This window comes from Corythoichthys intestinalis, chromosome 18, assembly GCF_030265065.1.
Source record: "Corythoichthys intestinalis isolate RoL2023-P3 chromosome 18, ASM3026506v1, whole genome shotgun sequence".
NCBI lineage: Eukaryota > Metazoa > Chordata > Actinopteri > Syngnathiformes > Syngnathidae > Corythoichthys > Corythoichthys intestinalis.
In genome coordinates, this window is record NC_080412.1 from 18,383,188 (window position 1) to 18,401,079 (window position 17,892).

The following is a 17,892-nucleotide window of genomic DNA, read 5'->3' on the forward strand; positions in this document are numbered from 1 at the left end:
TTGTCATCATGGGTAAACTTCAACCATGAGAGACAGAATGTGTGTGTGTGTGTGTGTGTGGGGGGGGGAGACAGAAATTCCCATTGTTTCATTTTTAAAGAACTTATTTGCAAATCATGATGGAAAATAAGTATTTGGTCAATACCAAAAGTTCATCTCAGTAGTTTGTTATGTACCCTTTGTTGGCAATAACGGAGACCAAACGTTTTCTGTAACTCCTCACAAGCTTTTCACACACTGTTGCTGGTATTTCGGCCAACTCCTCCATGCAGATCTCCTCTAGAGCAGTGATGTTTTGGGGTTGTCGTTGGGCAACACGGACTTTCAACTCCTTCCAAAGATTTTCTATGGGGTTGTGATCTGGAGACTGGCTAGGCCAATCCAGGACCTTGAAATGCTTCTTACGAACCCACTCTTTTGTTGCCCTGGCTGTGTGTTTGGGATCATTGTCATGCTGACCCAGCCACGTCTCATCTTCAATGCCCTTGCTGATGGAAGGAGATTTTCACTCAAAATCTCTCGATACATGGCCCCATTCATTCTTTCCTTTACACAGATCAGTCGTCCTGGTCCCTTTGCAGAAAACAGCCCCAAAGCATGATGTTTCCACCCCTATGCTTCACAGTGGGTATGGTGTTCTTCGGATGCAATTCAGTATTCTTTCTCCTCCAAACACGAGAAGCTGTGTTTCTACCAAAAAGTTCTATTTTGGTTTCATCTGACCATAACATATGCTCCCATTCCTCTTCTGGATCAGACAAATGCTCTCTAGCGAACCGCAGACGGGCCTGGACGTGTACTTTCTTCAGCAGGGGGACACGTCTGGTAGTGCAGGATTTGAATCCCTGGTGGCGCATTGTGTTACTGATAGTAGCCTTTGTTACTCTGGTCCCAGCTCTCTGTAGGTCATTCACTAGGTCCACCCATGTGGTTCTGGGATTTTTGGTCACCGTTCTTGTTATCATTTTGAGGCCACGGGGTGAGATCTTGCATGGAGTCCCAGATCGAGGGAGATTATCAGTGGTCTTGTATGTCTTCCATTTTCTAATAATTGCTCCCACATTTGATTTCTTTACACCAAGCATTTCACCTATTGCAGATTCAGTCTTCCCAGCCTGGTGCAGGTCTACAATGTTTCTGGTGTCCTTCGACAGCTCTTTGGTCTTGGCGATAGTGGAGTTTGGAGTGTGACTGACTGAGGGTTGTGGAGAGGTGTTTTTTATACTGATAATGAGTTAAAACAGGTGCCAATAATACAGGTAACGAGTGAAGTCTTGTTAGACCTCGTTAAAAGAAGTTAGACCTCTTTGACAGCCAGAAATCTTGCTTGTTTGTAGGTGACCAAATTCTTATTTTCCACTCTAATTTGGAAATAAATTCTTTAAAAATCAAACAATGTGATTTTCTGTTTTTTCCAAAGTCTGTCTCTCATGGTTGAGGCTTACCCATGTTGACAATTACAGGCCTCTCTAATCTTTTCAAGTAGGAGAACTTACACAATTAGTGGTTGACTAAATACTTATTTGCCCCACTGTATGTGGATGCCAGGTAAGTGACTGGAAATAGTCATCTGCCCAAAAAGGGTTAATCAGCTCTTTAACAGGATCTCCTTCTGTCAAAATCCAAGCCTCGGGGACTAGATCTAGCCCACCGTTTTATTTTATGAGGCCCCATTAAAAGAAAATAAACTCTTAATATATATTACAATTCCTTATTTCCACTGAGTCCCTTCATAACATTTTAAGATTGTAATAGTGTATCATTTTAAATCCCCTGCGTGTCTCCGCCTGTATGCAGTGTCCCCTCCAACAGAGTGTGATGTGGATGGGCTCCCTAGCGGTTACGGATCGAGGGAATCCATCCTCAGGCCTGGTGAAAAGAAAGACTGGAAAAGGCGAAGGCGTGGTCGTAACAACAGGTTTGAAGACATGAGTCAATGCAGATGCTGTTGTGTTCTGTGTCTTGATTCAATTGCTTTTTTGGGGATGTTGCAGCTGCCACGCCTGGGATTCGGCACACGACGACACTGACCCCGGGAGAACTAAAGCGTCACCTACTTTTGAAGTGACCGGAAGTGCAGCCATGCGCTGCTCCACCCTGCTCGCCATCCTCACAGGAGTGCTGCTGTACTTGGTACTGGGTGCCGTCGTGTTCCGGGCTTTGGAAGCGCCATTAGAAGAAGGCAAGCACAGGCAGTTGCAAGGGACGTGTCAAGAATTCCTTATCAACTTCACCTGTGTCGGCCCAGAAAACTTGCAGGCTCTTATTGAGGTAGTACAGATCTCACACTATATTGTATTGTTTTTCATGTACTTCCTTGACATAGCATTTTACCGAGATTGTAACTGGTTTAGCTCATTGCCTGCCATTAATGACGATAGATAATCAATTCATTTTGACCCTTTGAAAATGAATAGGGATATTTTTGTGAAATTTTCGTGCAATTCTACGTTTTTGGCAAAAATTGTATGCAAATTCTGTGCTTTGATTTTCTGAATTCTTGATGTGCAAATTGTGTGAATTGGATACAGAAAAAAAAATTGAACACTTGGTAACTTTTGGTCGATTTTAACGACACCGGTGGACAACAGAGGTAGTGTTTTACCTTAAGGAAGACTGCGTTTCCCATGAGGAACAGCGCACACCCGCAAAGTATTGTAAAATCCTGATGGTCGCCTGCAGATGGGTTAAACATACCGTATTGGCCCAAATATAAGACGGCCCTGATTATAAGACGACCCCCTGTTTTTCAAGACTCAAGTTTGAAAAAAGACTTGTTGAACACCAAATGAATTTTTACACAGAAATTAATTACAGTACATCTGAAACAAATGATTATAACAATTATTTGAGAGAAAAAGCGTGTCATTTTGCCTCATTCAAATCTTAATTTCTGAACATTTAAATATGTCAACTAAAGTGCAATCACATTTGTAAATGAATGGCTTCTGGTTTTTTGAAATGTAAATAAACCAATCTATTGTGATAAAACAACAAAATTGCAATAACTGCATTAACCATCAAAGTGAAGTCAGTAACTGTAGTCTTGAAACAAATCTGAATAAGGAAAAACATTGCAATAAAATAATGCAAACTGGTTAAACTTGAGAGTAGCTGAGATCTGTCAGCTATGGAGTCACAGGAGTGCCAAAATTAAAAATAAATGAATAAATAAATAAATAAATATTAAGAGAAATAAATATATAAATAAATAAATAGGTAAATAACTATAAAGAGAAATAAATATATAAATAAATAAATGATTAGGTAAATAAATGAACGAATAAATAAATATAAAGAGAAATAAATATATAAATAAATAAAAATATAACGGTATACTTTGTCATTGACATTTACTTTTGGTCATTAACAACCACAAACGAAAAAAACAATGACAATATTTTTCATTGACTTTTACTTTCTGTCATTGAAAACCACAAACGGAAAAAACAATGACAATTGTATTTTTTGCCTTTGCCTTTTCTGTTTGGCTTTTACATTGTCATTGTCATTTGTCGATCGCCGTTCCTCTTCGGGAATGTAAACGGCAAATGCGCAGAGAAACGGTCTGTCAATCAAATGACGTTGGGCGGGGCTTTCCAACCAGGAATAGCAGTCGATAACTGATTATTCCTAGTTTACCTGAAGGAAAGTGACGTCGGTTATCGAGTTGCACGTGCGGTTTTTATGGATAGGATAGACTGGATAGATATGGATATGGATAGACTTTTTACGTGATAGATTCAACGATAGAAATATATTTTTCTAGACCGGTAAACAAAAATATTATAAAATATATTATTTGACACACATGCCAGACCATTCAAAGAATAATTATTTTCTATGTCCGAATCTTCGCGTTTATAATCATGACGACATTGGAGGAAGTGGCGTAGTGCAGTCACACAAAACAGCCGCGGTCGCGCTTGGGTAGCCCTACGGCACATGTGCGGAAAGTTAAACCAGGAATAATCAGTTATCGACTACTATTCCTGGTTGGAAAGCCCCTCCCAACGTCATTTGATTGACAGACCGTTTCTCTGCACATTTGCCATTTACATTCCCAAAGAGGAAAGGCGATCGACAAATGACAATGACAATGTGAAAGCCAAACAGAAAAGTCAAAGGCAAAAAATACAATTGTCATTGTTTTTTCCATTTGTTGTGTTCAATGACAGAAAGTAAAAGTCAATGAAAAATATTGTCATTGTTTTTTCCGTTTGTGGTTGTTAATGACCAAAAGTAAATGTCAATGACAAAGTATACCGTTATATTTTTATTTATTTATATATTTATTTCTCTTTATATTTATTTATTCATTCATTCATTAATTTATTAATTTATTTATTTATTTTTAATTTTGGCACTCCTGTGACTCCATAGTCAGCTGGCACCATCTAGCGTCCTAAATGGGTATAATGTCTAGACCGCGAATATAAGACGACCCCCACTTTTTCAGTCTTATTTCAATGCAAAAAACACCGTCTTATATTCGGGCCAATACGGTATCTGTTTTCAGCGGCTGTGTGAAGGATGAAAACTAATAAGGTAATGAATCCAGTTCTGGCTAAACAATAGCATATGACGGCTAGGAATCATGTGGCTTAGTGTGGCTAACCCCTCAGTGCTGGCAAGTTTAGTTGGGGGCATCACGCTAGCCAGTGAAAGCAGGGCCAGTGTTTATTCTGTATATCCTGGTACACTCCCTTTCTTTTTTCTCCTCAGACAAAATATTTTGTTTCTGTTGCTCTGCAATCCTTGCAGAATTCGCGTGAAAGCGTTAGCATCGACTTCCGTCCTGATAATGAATTGAAAAAGGGGGTAGTGACGTATGTCGTAAAGCAGTCAGCACATTTGTATTTTTTTTTTTATTCAACTAATTGACAGTCGACATATTATCACAAATGTTATGTAACTTTTTTATAAAGGTTGAAAAGTTACCTAGTGTTGCTTTAAATGTTTTTATAATTGGAAATAACATTTTTTTGAGAAGGTCAAAAATATGTTTTTGCCGAAACTGTAATTGTTAGGGCGAAATTGAAAGAGAGCCTGTGTCATGTGAAATTTTGAAATGTGCGGTGTGCTGGAAAAGTCGACAGGAAGACAAATACAAATATTTTATATTATCAATGGAATATTGTGATTACTCACTCGCTAAGGACAGCACATCTACAGCAGTCCTGTCGTCCAGCTTTTGATGCTTCTGAGCCACCATACCCGTTGATTGTGTTCAGCAACACAGAAGTGACCAAAAGAAGTCTGAGTGGCCGCACCACTTTGGTTTGTGGCATGCATCATACATTACAGAAACCATTTGAATAGACTCAACATGAAAAATACATTTCTGAAAGGAAAATAGTAGTAATTCATCCAAAAAATTGCAAATTGTGCATTTTTTAAAATATTTTGTACCAAAATGCTTTCCACCCTCTAAAACTGCCCTTAGTAAGACTATGTATAGTTGTTTGTCGATTTGTTCCTGTAACTGTTGGTAAGCAATCCATGGAAATACTTTACGTCTTTAACAGTATTTAATTGCTGATGATTAACTGGTTCACTTGTTGGACTTGAATTCCGGTAGCATGGATTTAGTTTCCACTCAGTCATGTCTTCTCAGTCCTTAGATGGGCTGGCACTCGCAGGAGTGCAGTAGTGACAGGCTGGAAGGTCTGTTACAGTATATAGTGTTATCACTTGTGTCACATCGGTACAATGTTTTTCCCTTTTGATACTAAATTACTGTATACTCACTTGAATGTAAAGTAAATACTATGATGGCTTGGTCTGATACTGCTTGAGTCAATGGCTGCCATTGACGGCGCTAGATGTCGAATCCATTTGAACTGGGAGGAAGGCAGCGAATGAACATTCTGCCTGACCGCCCACTCCGTCCTCCCAGTTCAAATGGATTGGACGTTGACTAGTGAAAAAATTTCAATTCATGGCAGAAGCATGAAAAGACATTTTATAGCCCCACTCAAAATGTTCTAATTGGTAGGGCGACGTTCCCATCAAAGTCGATGCATTGATAATAAAATTAAGTCATAACTAGAGGTCGACCGATATGGGATTTTTAAATGCCGATACCGATATTTAAAAAATAAGAATTTTAAAGCATGTAGATTATAAAGGCAATGGCGTACCGCAAGCAAAACGTCACTTACGCTCATTAATATTAATGACATTAGCTACTGTTGCTAAGGAGGGACCCGCCACCGTTTGTCCCTAATGGGAAATGAATGCAAATCGTGTACGAAGGAGATGTTTACAGAGCTAAACCTACCAATTCTCTCCGAAAATGATGTCCCCGGTGCCAAATTCACTGGCAAAGATGTGGAAGAACATAAAAATGTTCAGTTAAAGAGATGGTTTGAGTGTCGAAGGCTGAAAAAGAAAAAAAAAAAAAACGAGCCGACCTAAGCATAGCCTTAGCTCTTTTATTGACGCGACTGACACTGACGTTCTACTGTTTCAACAAGCTATCCTTTACCATCAGCCCTGTCTTTCTTATATATCCTCTGGTTGTCCTACGTCTCTGACCGTTCTTGGGGGTAATTTAGTTATTGTTGTGTAGCGATCTTAATTCTATAATTTATTTACACTTCCTCCTTATAAAGTTTTTAAAATTTTTTATAAAAGAAACTGTAACGGCAGTCAGATACCATTGTCATTATTTTCAGGTCATTCATTGTCAGACAGAAGCAGTACGGCACAATGTTACGCTGAAAAATAAGTTAAAAATATAAAAATGGCTTACCTCTTTGTCCTCAGAAAGACCATGCCAACCCAACAAAATGTTTACTGCATATGAAATGTGAATGGATTCACTGAGCTGGTGTTAAAGTCCGCGCAAGTTGATTCGGTCTTCACATTTTTTCCTCCCGAGTTTTTGGTTTCCGGAAATGTATGAAGAAAACATCCTTCATATGTCTTAATGTCTAGAGTCGTTTCTACAAGTTCCAAAAAAGCAATGTGTGATTGGCATGTTCGTTTTTGAAAGATTACCAGAGAAAAGTAGCACAAATTACATTGTTTCTATGCGAGGGCAGGTCTATAATGTCCCACTTCGGCTTTACTTCCGCTTTACGATGCGGCGTCACGGTCTAAAAATAGCATGCGTGCGGTACGCCAATCAAAAAAATTTTTCAACAGCTTCAAGTTTACAATGATGACCTGAGACTTAATTCTGTCTAGTGCTTCCAAACCAACGATCACAGCACTTCTTTTTATGATTATACACACTAAGCAAAAACAGTACATTTTTTCAAATAAGTTAACCCACCAGGACGTCACGTTAGATGTAAATAAGTGAGAGTTTAAGAGGATGCTCACCATGCAAAAGCTAATGCTAAAGCTAATGCTACGCTAATGCTACAGGTTACATTTAGAGGGAAAGGATCACTCAGTAAACACCGTAAAAGGCTAAAGCAACATTGCATATTTTCTCATGCAAGATTAAAAAAATCTTATAATTGTTACAAAACAGGCCAGCCTTCAAGCGAGAAGGGTCTGACTACAGCCACAGCCATGCTACCATCCACGCCTCATACAAAATACTCCCCTCCAAACCATGCCTGCTGTTGGTACGGTGGCGCGAAGAATTCCTTTACTGTACTATGTGAAGTTCAAAGGGTTTTTCGGATAATAAGCACTAGCCCAATTCTTTACTCTAAACTTAACTAGACACAGGAGTATTGCGGATATTGCAATAACTAGATTGTAACCTTTGCGATGTTTGGAAGTCATTTAATGTTGTGAATCAAACGTTAAAGTTTTTAAAATTGTTCCCGTTATTGCATTATTAGTTTTAAAACTGTTTCATCGTTTAAAAATAGATTCAAGTCAAGATTTTGCCAATTTAGGAGTATTTTAGATAAAAAGTTACTTAGGTTCACTAGGAAGGCAAGCTACAACAGAGCCTTCCTGAGAAGTCTACTGCTTTAAGATGGCGGCTGTTTACTAACGCCGGCGAGGCTGTCATTTCGCATCTAGTTCTCTATACATGTGCTAACGCCGCCGAGTCTATCATTTCAAATCTAGTTCTATATACATGTGATATCTGCCGTAGAATAATGTGAGCGTAGTTTGTAGTAACTGGGCGTAATTTGTAACGGCTTTCGGCTACAGTCAGGTAATATTGCTTCAAGCTGCTGTGGGGTCCTTCCGGGGTCCTACCATCAGTCAGCGGCGGCCACCGTTGCCCACACAGATGCCTGTTCAAAATCGTTTTTTAAATCGGCTTATTTTTTTGTTAATAGGCCGACTTTTTTTTGTTTGTTACTCGGCTGATGTTAAAAAAAAAATTTAGTTGAGCTCTGGTCTTAACTAGCTTATCTCTCAACCAATTTCAAAACATTATTTTATCAATGGCAAAAAATCTGCTATTGGGCTAACATTCATGGTGCTAGATGTCCAATCCATTTAAATGAATGCTCATTCACTGCCACCCTCCCACTTCAAATGGATTGGACGTCTACTTGTGATAAACTCATTTGAACACACAGCAAAATGATAATGCACAGATTACTAAATTCTTCCACTATACCATGGCAGGAAGTGGCAGAGGCCATCGGTGCAGGTGTGGATCCCAGCAGTAACACCACCTATGTCAGCCAGTGGAATCTGGCCAGTGCCTTTTTTTTTTCTGGAACAGTCATTACCACTATTGGTGAGTATACTCTGAAAGGCGGTTTGACCCATCTTGACAGGTCTTTTCTGATATTCTAGGTTTTGGAAACATCTCCCCAAAGACAGAAGGCGGCCAACTGTTTTGTATTTTCTACGCCTTGATTGGGATTCCATTCTTTGGTATTTTACTCGCTGGAGTTGGAGACCATCTGGGTACTGGGTTGAGGAAAACAGTTGCCAAAATAGAGAAACTCTTCCTGGTGAGACCTGAAATAGAACTTGTCTTGCACTGAGGGTTGGTTTTATTTGACCCATCACATTGGGGTTTGTTCTCTAACTTTATTTCCAGAAATGGCGTATTAGCCAAACCATTGTGCGAGTGATTTCTGCCATTTTATCTATCTTGCTGGGGTGCCTTCTCTTTGTTGCGGTGCCAATCCTGGTTTTCCAAAGAGTGGAAGGCTGGACCATGCTGGAGTCAGCATACTTTGTCGTCATCACCCTGACAACAGTAGGCTTTGGAGACTATGTGGCAGGTAAACTACACATAACCATTGGCTTTCGTTGACGGCTATAGATGTCCAATCCATTTGAACTGGGAGGGTTGTAGCGAATGAACGCATATCTTTCCAGTTGAAATATGTTGGACGTGTACTAGTGATAAACTAATTGAATGTTCTGTTTATTCGCTGCCATGCCTCCCAGTTCAAATTGATTGGACGTCTATTAGTAACAAACTATAGACCTTACTATCAGTTGACAGGAAACGGGGCGCAGGGCCGCTCCGTAGGGGGCCTATTTTGAAAAAGTTAAAATTCAAATATTTTCAAAACCAAAGCCGCTAGTGACCTAAAACCAAAACGGGCACCTCCTTTAGGTATATATGAGTCTCCATGAACAGTGGTATCAAAAAATTCAGTCGTTCCCTCATAAAATCCTGATTAATTATTTTATCTAAGTATAACAAAACCTAAAATACCTATAAAATTCTCAGATTTTACCCTAAATGCACAAAAAGAGATAACCACCTCTATTTTCAGGATCAATAGCAATATTTAACACATCATATTTGTTTTTGCCTGAAAAATTGACTTTTTTTTTTTTTTTATTTAGTGCAATTTTGATTTTGAAGTTTTCAGCAGCTAATAATTCACTCAATTTTCTCATCAGAAACTTAATACTTGAGGAAAGCACGCACAAACATTTTAATTTTATTCTATATACAATCACAACTGATGAAGGTTGAATTCCGAAGTCACTATTGCCTCAGCACGTCTTGCCGGCTATCTGGCCCTCGGCGTTTGTAAATTGAAATGTTAAATAAAATAAAAAAACATAAAAGCCTTTTTTTTGTATGGACACAGAATTGGCTAAATTACTAAAAACAATTTGCCCAAAAAACGGCCAGTTGGCCAAAAATTACCTGATAATTTGAATGTAAAGTAGGGGTGTGCCATCTTAGACACCACACTATTCAATTCGATTACGATGTAGGGTGCTATAATTCGATTATTGAACGATGATCACGGTATTGGCAATGATCACGATTATCACAATTATCAATGCATTATACATTACTAATTAATAAAGTTGCCAAACAAATCCATTATTTATTTAAAATATACTTATGATTCAACAGGACTATGGAAACATGCCTATACAACAAAAAGCTGCCCTTAAACTGCCATTTTAAAGGCAGTACTTATTTCTCAACATGCCTATACAGCACACAGCTAACCTTGAGATGCTCTTTTTCACAAGAAGGTGCAAAAACATTAGCTGTTTCAAAGACAGTACTTATTTCTTTCAACAATACAATAAAATTTACACTGCTGGATGAATTCCAGATATTCTGGAAACATTCATTCATTCATTCATTTTCCATGCCGCTTAAACAAAGTGTCTTTAAAAATAAAACTTCTTTTAAATAATATACTTTATTTTCATAGATTTCTGTACTATTTCGCATGTTTGTAGTCTTACCGCTGTACTTAATCCGGGTTTTAAACGTTCTGCATCTGGAGTAACTTTTGTACACCACCAAAGAACGAACGAATTGACATGGAAATACATGTTAGTGAAGTCGCTAATTAGCATAGCGCATTGTGCTAACTAGTAACATCTAAAAAAGCAACAACAATAAAAGCTAAACAGTACAAGGTTCGTGTACTCACCTCTGATAGACGGACACGGGATTTAGCAAAACACTAGGGACTTTTTCCAGTTAACACGACTTGAACCTACTGCTGGACAACTGAAAGAAAAGAAGCAGCGAACTATCTCTCTTCCACTCTCACTTTAAAAAATAACTTGCACACAGAAGAGGACCCAAAGCGCGACCGCCAGGTCCCTACCTGTTTCAAGTGCATGGTGCTAACTAGTAACATCTCAAAAGCAACAACAATAAAAGCTAAACAGTACAAGAGGGTTAGTGTACTCACCTCTGATAGACGGACATGGGACTTAGCAAAACACTAGGGACTTTTTCCAATTAACACGACTTGAACCTACTGCTGGACAACTGAAAGACAAGGAGCAGCAAACTATCTCTCTTCCCCTCTCACTTTAAAAAATAACTTGCACACAGAAGAGGACCCAAAGCGCAACCGCCAGGTCCCTACCTGTCTCATACACAAATGTATTTTCAAGTCTTTTGAACAGGAGTACATTTCTTGCTCAGTAACTTCAGGTACAGCCATCATAATGTTGTGCGTTAAAGGTGTCCGGGTGGCAGACGTGTCTTGAATTTCGTTCCGCTACTCGTGGCTTTCATAAAGTTTTTAGGGAAAATCATAATTTTTTAACATTTATGAATCGTAATCAAATCGTCAAGTGTCGAATCTCGATGCATCTAATAATCGATTTTTTGGCACACCGCTAATGTAAAGTTATGCTATTGTGTATGGATACAAAATCCAACATGGCGGCCATCACAAAACAAAGAGCTATTTAAGTTGTGAATTCTTGAATTAAATGTGTAAATCCCAGAATTTGTATAGCTATGAACGCGAAACAGTCTACATTCTTGGTCAAAAGCAAAACAAAACAAAAAAAAAAAAAAAACGGGCAGCTATCATTTATTTTACGTAAATATTTCAAGCGAAAGTTACGCTACATTTTTCCATTCATTTCATTTTTTTCACAACGTTTCAAAGTGCATGCATGGGGCCATTTTATATAATAGTTACCTTTAATCATTGACCAAATCACTCCTGAGACACTCCTGCCTGCTTGTATGCACTAAAACTTTCGTCCTGTTTCCACCTAAATCCGGCGTTAGAACACAGCGTGTGTTCGAGTTTCTCGCAGTGAAAGCTTTCATGACGCTCTGCCTGATCGGGCCCCCAACGGGAAGCCGTGGCGCAATATCTGTAGGAGCCGTCTCGTCAACTGATTGTGAAGTCTATGGACAAACTTATTTAAATTTATATTACCCACTCATACTCCTCTAAAAGGCGATTCAGGGCTTGAAGGCAGCGACCACTGGTACAAGCCTTTGGTGTGGTTCTGGATCTTGCTGGGTCTTGCCTACTTTGCATCCGTCCTGTCAATGATTGGAAACTGGCTTCGAGTACTCTCTAAGAAGACCAGAGCTGAGGTACTCTTTGGTTTCAACATTCCACTGTAGCCCTTGCAGTCATGGCTGTATTTATGCTCCCGTCTTAGATGGAGGAACTGCGAGCCCATGCCAATGACTGGACACAAAACATCCAGAATATGGATTTTCGGATCTCGGGCAAGATTGATGACCCCTTCAGACGGCGTCGGCGAAGGCGGCGCCATCGTGCTCGCGGCCACGACGGTGCAGCTCCTGGAGGTCCTGAGGGAGAAGCTCAAAATGAGAGCCAAAGTGATTCCGAATCATACTCCTCTTATACATCCGCCAGTGAGAGCGAGTCTGGATCCGGATCTGAAACCACTCATTCTGAGCGGGTACCTGAAGAAAAGAAAGACCCCCACTTTTCTCAGCCTCTTGACTATTTTGGGGAGAACCTGGCATTCATTGACGAGTCATCTGACGCACAGAGTAGTAATTTACATTTAGAAAACCAACTGGATTCCAAATCACCAAATCCTAAACGCACCCAATCACACAAAAGAAGGCGCCACAGGAGGCCCATCTCACAGGGAAGCACCAAAAACGATCGAAAAGAACCATCCGATATTATCACAAAAGAACCCAATGGAACACTGCAGCCAGTTACAAATATACCACTGAAGCCTAATGTATAAAACACAGAATAGGAACTACGTTTCTAGCACAAAAAATACTTAAACTGTGGGACTAATGAAGAGATGTTAAAACAAAATGTGTGACCACAAAAAAAGGTATTTTATGTATTTACATGCACAGAAAAGTAAAACATTGCACAAGCTTTGGCTGCACGTACTTTGCAGATAATGCTCAAATGGTGAAAAATTAAAAAAGATCAAAAGTAAATCTGTAAAAACGTAGTTTGAATTTGAAATTCAAACAGATTTACTTCTCTCTTTATTTTAGCATGTATGCCTTGTTAAAATTGTGATTTGACTTCATGCATTGCTTGAAATTGCCGCTTAGGCATTTGCTGCTCTCTGCTGGACTAAAAGAGGAATAGCATTTCCAATATTATCATTATTTCTTATTTATCATCCCCAATAATCTAAAATAAATACATACAAATCATCAAGAAGGGAATCAAAAATGCCATAGTGCTACTATTTTGGTGGTGTTGACATTACACAGCGACAAATCTTTGAGTGCTACATTTTTTTCCGGGTAATTCCACAAAACTTTAAAGCCACAAAAGACACTATTTGTATTTTTGACTGCCTTACGCACCAGTGTTACCGCGCTGTATGTCGTTTTAGAATAAAGTAAAACCACTGTGTTTTGTTGCACTGTTTACTGTGAGAACAAAGTTCATGATGACATTGCTGATTAATGTCATCTATGCTGCAGGTACTGAACCAGTTAACCTTTTACAGGCAAGTGATTATATTTTTGTCATTTCAAAATCTTAAGCCTCATAAAGACCTGGTGTCCAGACTGGCTGTGAATGCTCATTTTTAGTGACATTGGACAGTAGACGTCTAATCCATTTTTACTGTTCATTCGCCTCTCCCAGTCTAAAAGGGATTGAATGTATAGCACTGTCAATGGCATCCAATGACTGTGAGACTGTGAAATTATGCAGAAATTATATAATTTGATCCATTGTATGAACAATTAAGATGATCATTACCCATGCATGACCCATAGTACACTTGTAAAAAAAAATTTTTTTTAAATCAAAAAATGTCCACATACAGTGGTAGGAAAAAGTATCTAAACCTTTTAGGAATTTCTTACATCTCTGCATAAAATCACCATCAAACGTGATCTGATCTTTGTCAAAATCACACAGATGAAAATACAATGTCTGCTTTAACTAAAATCACCCACACATTTATAGGTTTTCACATTTTAATGAGGATATTATGCAAACAATGTCACAAGGGGGAAAAATAAGTAAGTGAACCGTCACATTTAATATTTGGTGCCCCAACCCCATTTGGCAGCATTAACTTCAACCAGACGCTTCCTGTAGCTGCAGATCAGTCTGGCACATCGATCAGGTCAATCTTGGCCCATTCTTCTCGACAAAACTGCTGTAGTACAGTCAGATTCCTGGGATGTCTAGCATGAATCGCTGTCTTTAGGTCATGCCACAGCATCTCAATGGGGTTCAAGTCTGGACTTTGACTTGGCCACTCCAGAACGTGTATTTTGACCTTCTGAAAACATTCTGAAGTTGATTTACTTCTGTGTTTTTCATCATTGTCTTGTTTCAGCATCCATCCTCTTTTTAGCTTCAACTGTCTGACTGACAGCCACAGCTTTTCCTGCAAAACATCCTGATAAACTTTTGAATTCATTCTTCTACTAATGATTGCAAGTTGTCCAGGCCCTGAGGCAGCAAGACAGCCCCAAATCATGATGCTCCTTCCACCATGCTTTGCGGTGGGGATGAGGTGTTTGGATACTGGTGAGCTGTTCCATTTTTCCTCCACACATGACGTTACTCCCAAAAAAATTCAATTTTGGTTTCATCAGTCCACAAAATATTTTCTCAAAACTTCTGTGGAGTGTCCAAGTGCCTTTATGGAACATTAAACGAGCAACAATGTTTTTTAGACAGCAGTGGCTTCCTCTGTGGGGTCCTCCCACGAACACCATTCTTGGCCATAGTTATACATATAGTGTATGTGTATATACATATATGTGCACAGAAATATTAAACTTTGCCAGTGGTTTCTGTCTTTAGCAGACACTCTAGAGTTCTTTTTTTTACCTGAGTACTCTGCGCTGAACTCTTGGCGTAATCTTTGGTGGACGGCCACTCCTTGGGAGAGAAGTAACAGTGCCAAACTCTCTCCATTTGTGGACAACTTCTCTGATTGTCGATTGATGAACATCCAGACTTTTAGAGATGGTTTTGTATCCTTTCCCAGCTTTATACAAATCAACAATCCTTGATCGCAGGTCTTCAGACAATTCTTTTGGTCGAGCCATGACGCACATCAGACAATGCTTCTCATCAAGATTTTTCTGACCAGGTGTGTGATTTATAGTGGGCAGGCCAGCTTTAAACCACTCATCAGGGATTGGGCACACACCTGACTTAAAATGATTGATAAAAATTAGTATCAATTGCTCTTTAAGTCTCCTTAGGCAAAGGGTTCACTTACTTATTTTCCCCCTTATGTCATTGTTTGCATGCTATCCTCATTAAAATAGGAAAACATAGAAATGCTTGGGTGGTTTTCGTTAAAGCAGACACTGTATTTTTATCTGTGTGATTTTGACAAAAATCAGATCACATTTGATGGAGATTTCATGTAAAAATGTGAGAAATTCCAAAAGGCTCAGATACCTTTTCATACCACTGTATACATTAGTTGTAGATTATTAAAACAGTAAACAGGGGGGGAAATCCCATTACATAAACACAATTCAATATTGTGCAACCAATGTACATATTGATGTCATCCCAACAGGAAATTATTTTTGTCTGGATTTATGATTTGAAATTACTGTCCTTTGCGCAGTGCATATCAAAACCAATGAAGGGCCAAATTTGAGATGAACTACAACCATCCAAGTGATGTCCTCCTCTATAATAGCTAGACGTTCCAATACTTTTGTGTGGCCTAGTGTAGACAAATAAAGCCCAAGCTGCAAGACTGGAATAGCACAAACACTGACAAAAACCACTTACATGTCAGTGGACTCAAAAGACTCAGAACATTTCACTATCAATCACAATGCCCTTTAAAAAAGAGGTCGTGACAGTCAGACACTTAGAAATGAATAGATAATTTCAGAGGAGCTTGGCAAACAGACAACATGCCCTAAGCCAAGAATAAATTACTAAAACGCACATGTGGAGTGGGCAAGTGGCAGAAAAGGCAGAACACAAAGACTAAATATACTCAAGAGGTGCTTGTGATGATGATCGAAGACAGGTGAAACACAGCCTCTGAAAAGAATACAAACGGCATGCCTAGAGATGTAAAATAACAAGGATTGTTGGGATGGATGAGGTAGTTTTTTATCCCATGTAAAAAAGCGACTCATTGACTACCAAACATATTCTGTCATACAGTACAGTATACTAACTCATTGGTTGCCATTTACTGCACTTGCTGTCCAATCCATTTTGACTGGAGTCAAAATGAATTAGACGTCTAGTGCCATCAATAGCACTGAAATATGAGCATTCACGGTCAGTCCTCCCAGTGTTTGCCTATTGTTTTCAGTGGTAGGCAATGTCAGAGGTAGGTAGAGTAACAAAAATTGTACTCAAGTAAGCGGAGCGTTACTTCAAAATAATATTACTCAAGTAGAAGTAGTCATTACAAAAATACTCAAGTACGAGTAAAAAAGTATTTGGTGAAAAGAATACTCAAGTCATGAGTAAAATTGTGAGTAACTGTTTTCAAATTAGATTTTTTTTTCTAAACTCCAAGTTATCTATTTGAACTGTTAGTACAATGATACTGTACACTAACCCATTACATAACCACATCAAGCCAAAGAAATACCAAAAAAAAAAACATTAAATTCCGGCGAGAGAAAAAAATACAGAAATTAAGCATTATTCTTCCATAGGCTTCATAATACAGTGCCTTGCAAAAGTATTCGGCCCCCTTGAATCTTGCAACCTTTCGCCACATTTCAGGCTTCAAACATAAAGATATGAAATTTAATTTTTTTGTCAAGAATCAACAACAAGTGGGACACAATCGTGAAGTGGAACAACATTTATTGGATAATTTAAACTTTTATAACAAATAAAAAACTGAAAAGTGGGGCGTGCAATATTATTCGGCCCCTTTACTTTCAGTGCAGCAAACTCACTCCAGAAGTTCAGTGAGGATCTCTGAATGATCCAATGTTGTCCTAAATGACCGATGATGATAAATAGAATCCACCTGTGTGTAATCAAGTCTCCGTATAAATGCACCTGCTCTGTGATAGTCTCAGGGTTCTGTTTAAAGTGCAGAGAGCATTATGAAAACCAAGGAACACACCAGGCAGGTCCGAGATACTGTTGTGGAGAAGTTTAAAGCCGGATTTGGATACAAAAAGATTTCCCAAGCTTTAAACATCTCAAGGAGCACTGTGCAAGCCATCATATTGAAATGGAAGGAGCATCAGACCACTGCAAATCTACCAAGACCCGGCCGTCCTTCCAAACTTTCTTCTCAAACAAGAAGAAAACTGATCAGAGATGCAGCCAAGAGGCCCATGATCACTCTGGATGAACTGCAGAGATCTACAGCTGAGGTGGGAGAGTCTGTCCATAGGACAACAATCAGTTGTACACTGCACAAATCTGGCCTTTATGGAAGAGTGGCAAGAAGAAAGCCATTTCTCAAAGATATCCATAAAAAGTCTTGTTTAAAGTTTGCCACAAGCCACCTGGGAGACACACCAAACATGTGGAAGAAGGTGCTCTGGTCAGATGAAACCAAAATTGAACTTTTTGGCCACAATGCAAAACGATATGTTTGGCGTAAAAGCAACACAGCTCATCACCCTGAACACACCAGCCCCACTGTCAAACATGGTGGTGGCAGCATCATGGTTTGAGCCTGCTTTTCTTCAGCAGGGACAGGGAAGATGGTTAAAATTGACGGGAAGATGGATGCAGCCAAATACAGGAACATTCTGGAAGAAAACCTGTTGGTATCTGCACAAGACCTGAGACTGGGACGGAGATTTATCTTCCAACAGGA

At 39.1% G+C, this 17,892-nt stretch overlaps 1 protein-coding gene across 1 annotated transcript in view; it reads left to right on the plus strand.

Annotated features, from left to right (window-relative positions):
- Window positions 1-13,444, plus strand: part of LOC130906946 (potassium channel subfamily K member 4) — a 36,465-nt gene extending 23,021 nt beyond the window's left edge. The window contains exons 3-9 of the mRNA XM_057821701.1: window positions 1,798-1,918; window positions 1,995-2,271; window positions 8,554-8,668; window positions 8,728-8,888; window positions 8,978-9,164; window positions 12,084-12,226; window positions 12,295-13,444. Coding sequence (XP_057677684.1) covers window positions 1,798-1,918; window positions 1,995-2,271; window positions 8,554-8,668; window positions 8,728-8,888; window positions 8,978-9,164; window positions 12,084-12,226; window positions 12,295-12,861 — 1,571 coding nt within the window. The 3' untranslated portion in view covers window positions 12,862-13,444. The remainder of the gene's footprint in view (window positions 1-1,797; window positions 1,919-1,994; window positions 2,272-8,553; window positions 8,669-8,727; window positions 8,889-8,977; window positions 9,165-12,083; window positions 12,227-12,294) is intronic.
- Window positions 13,445-17,892: the final 4,448 nt, after the last annotated feature.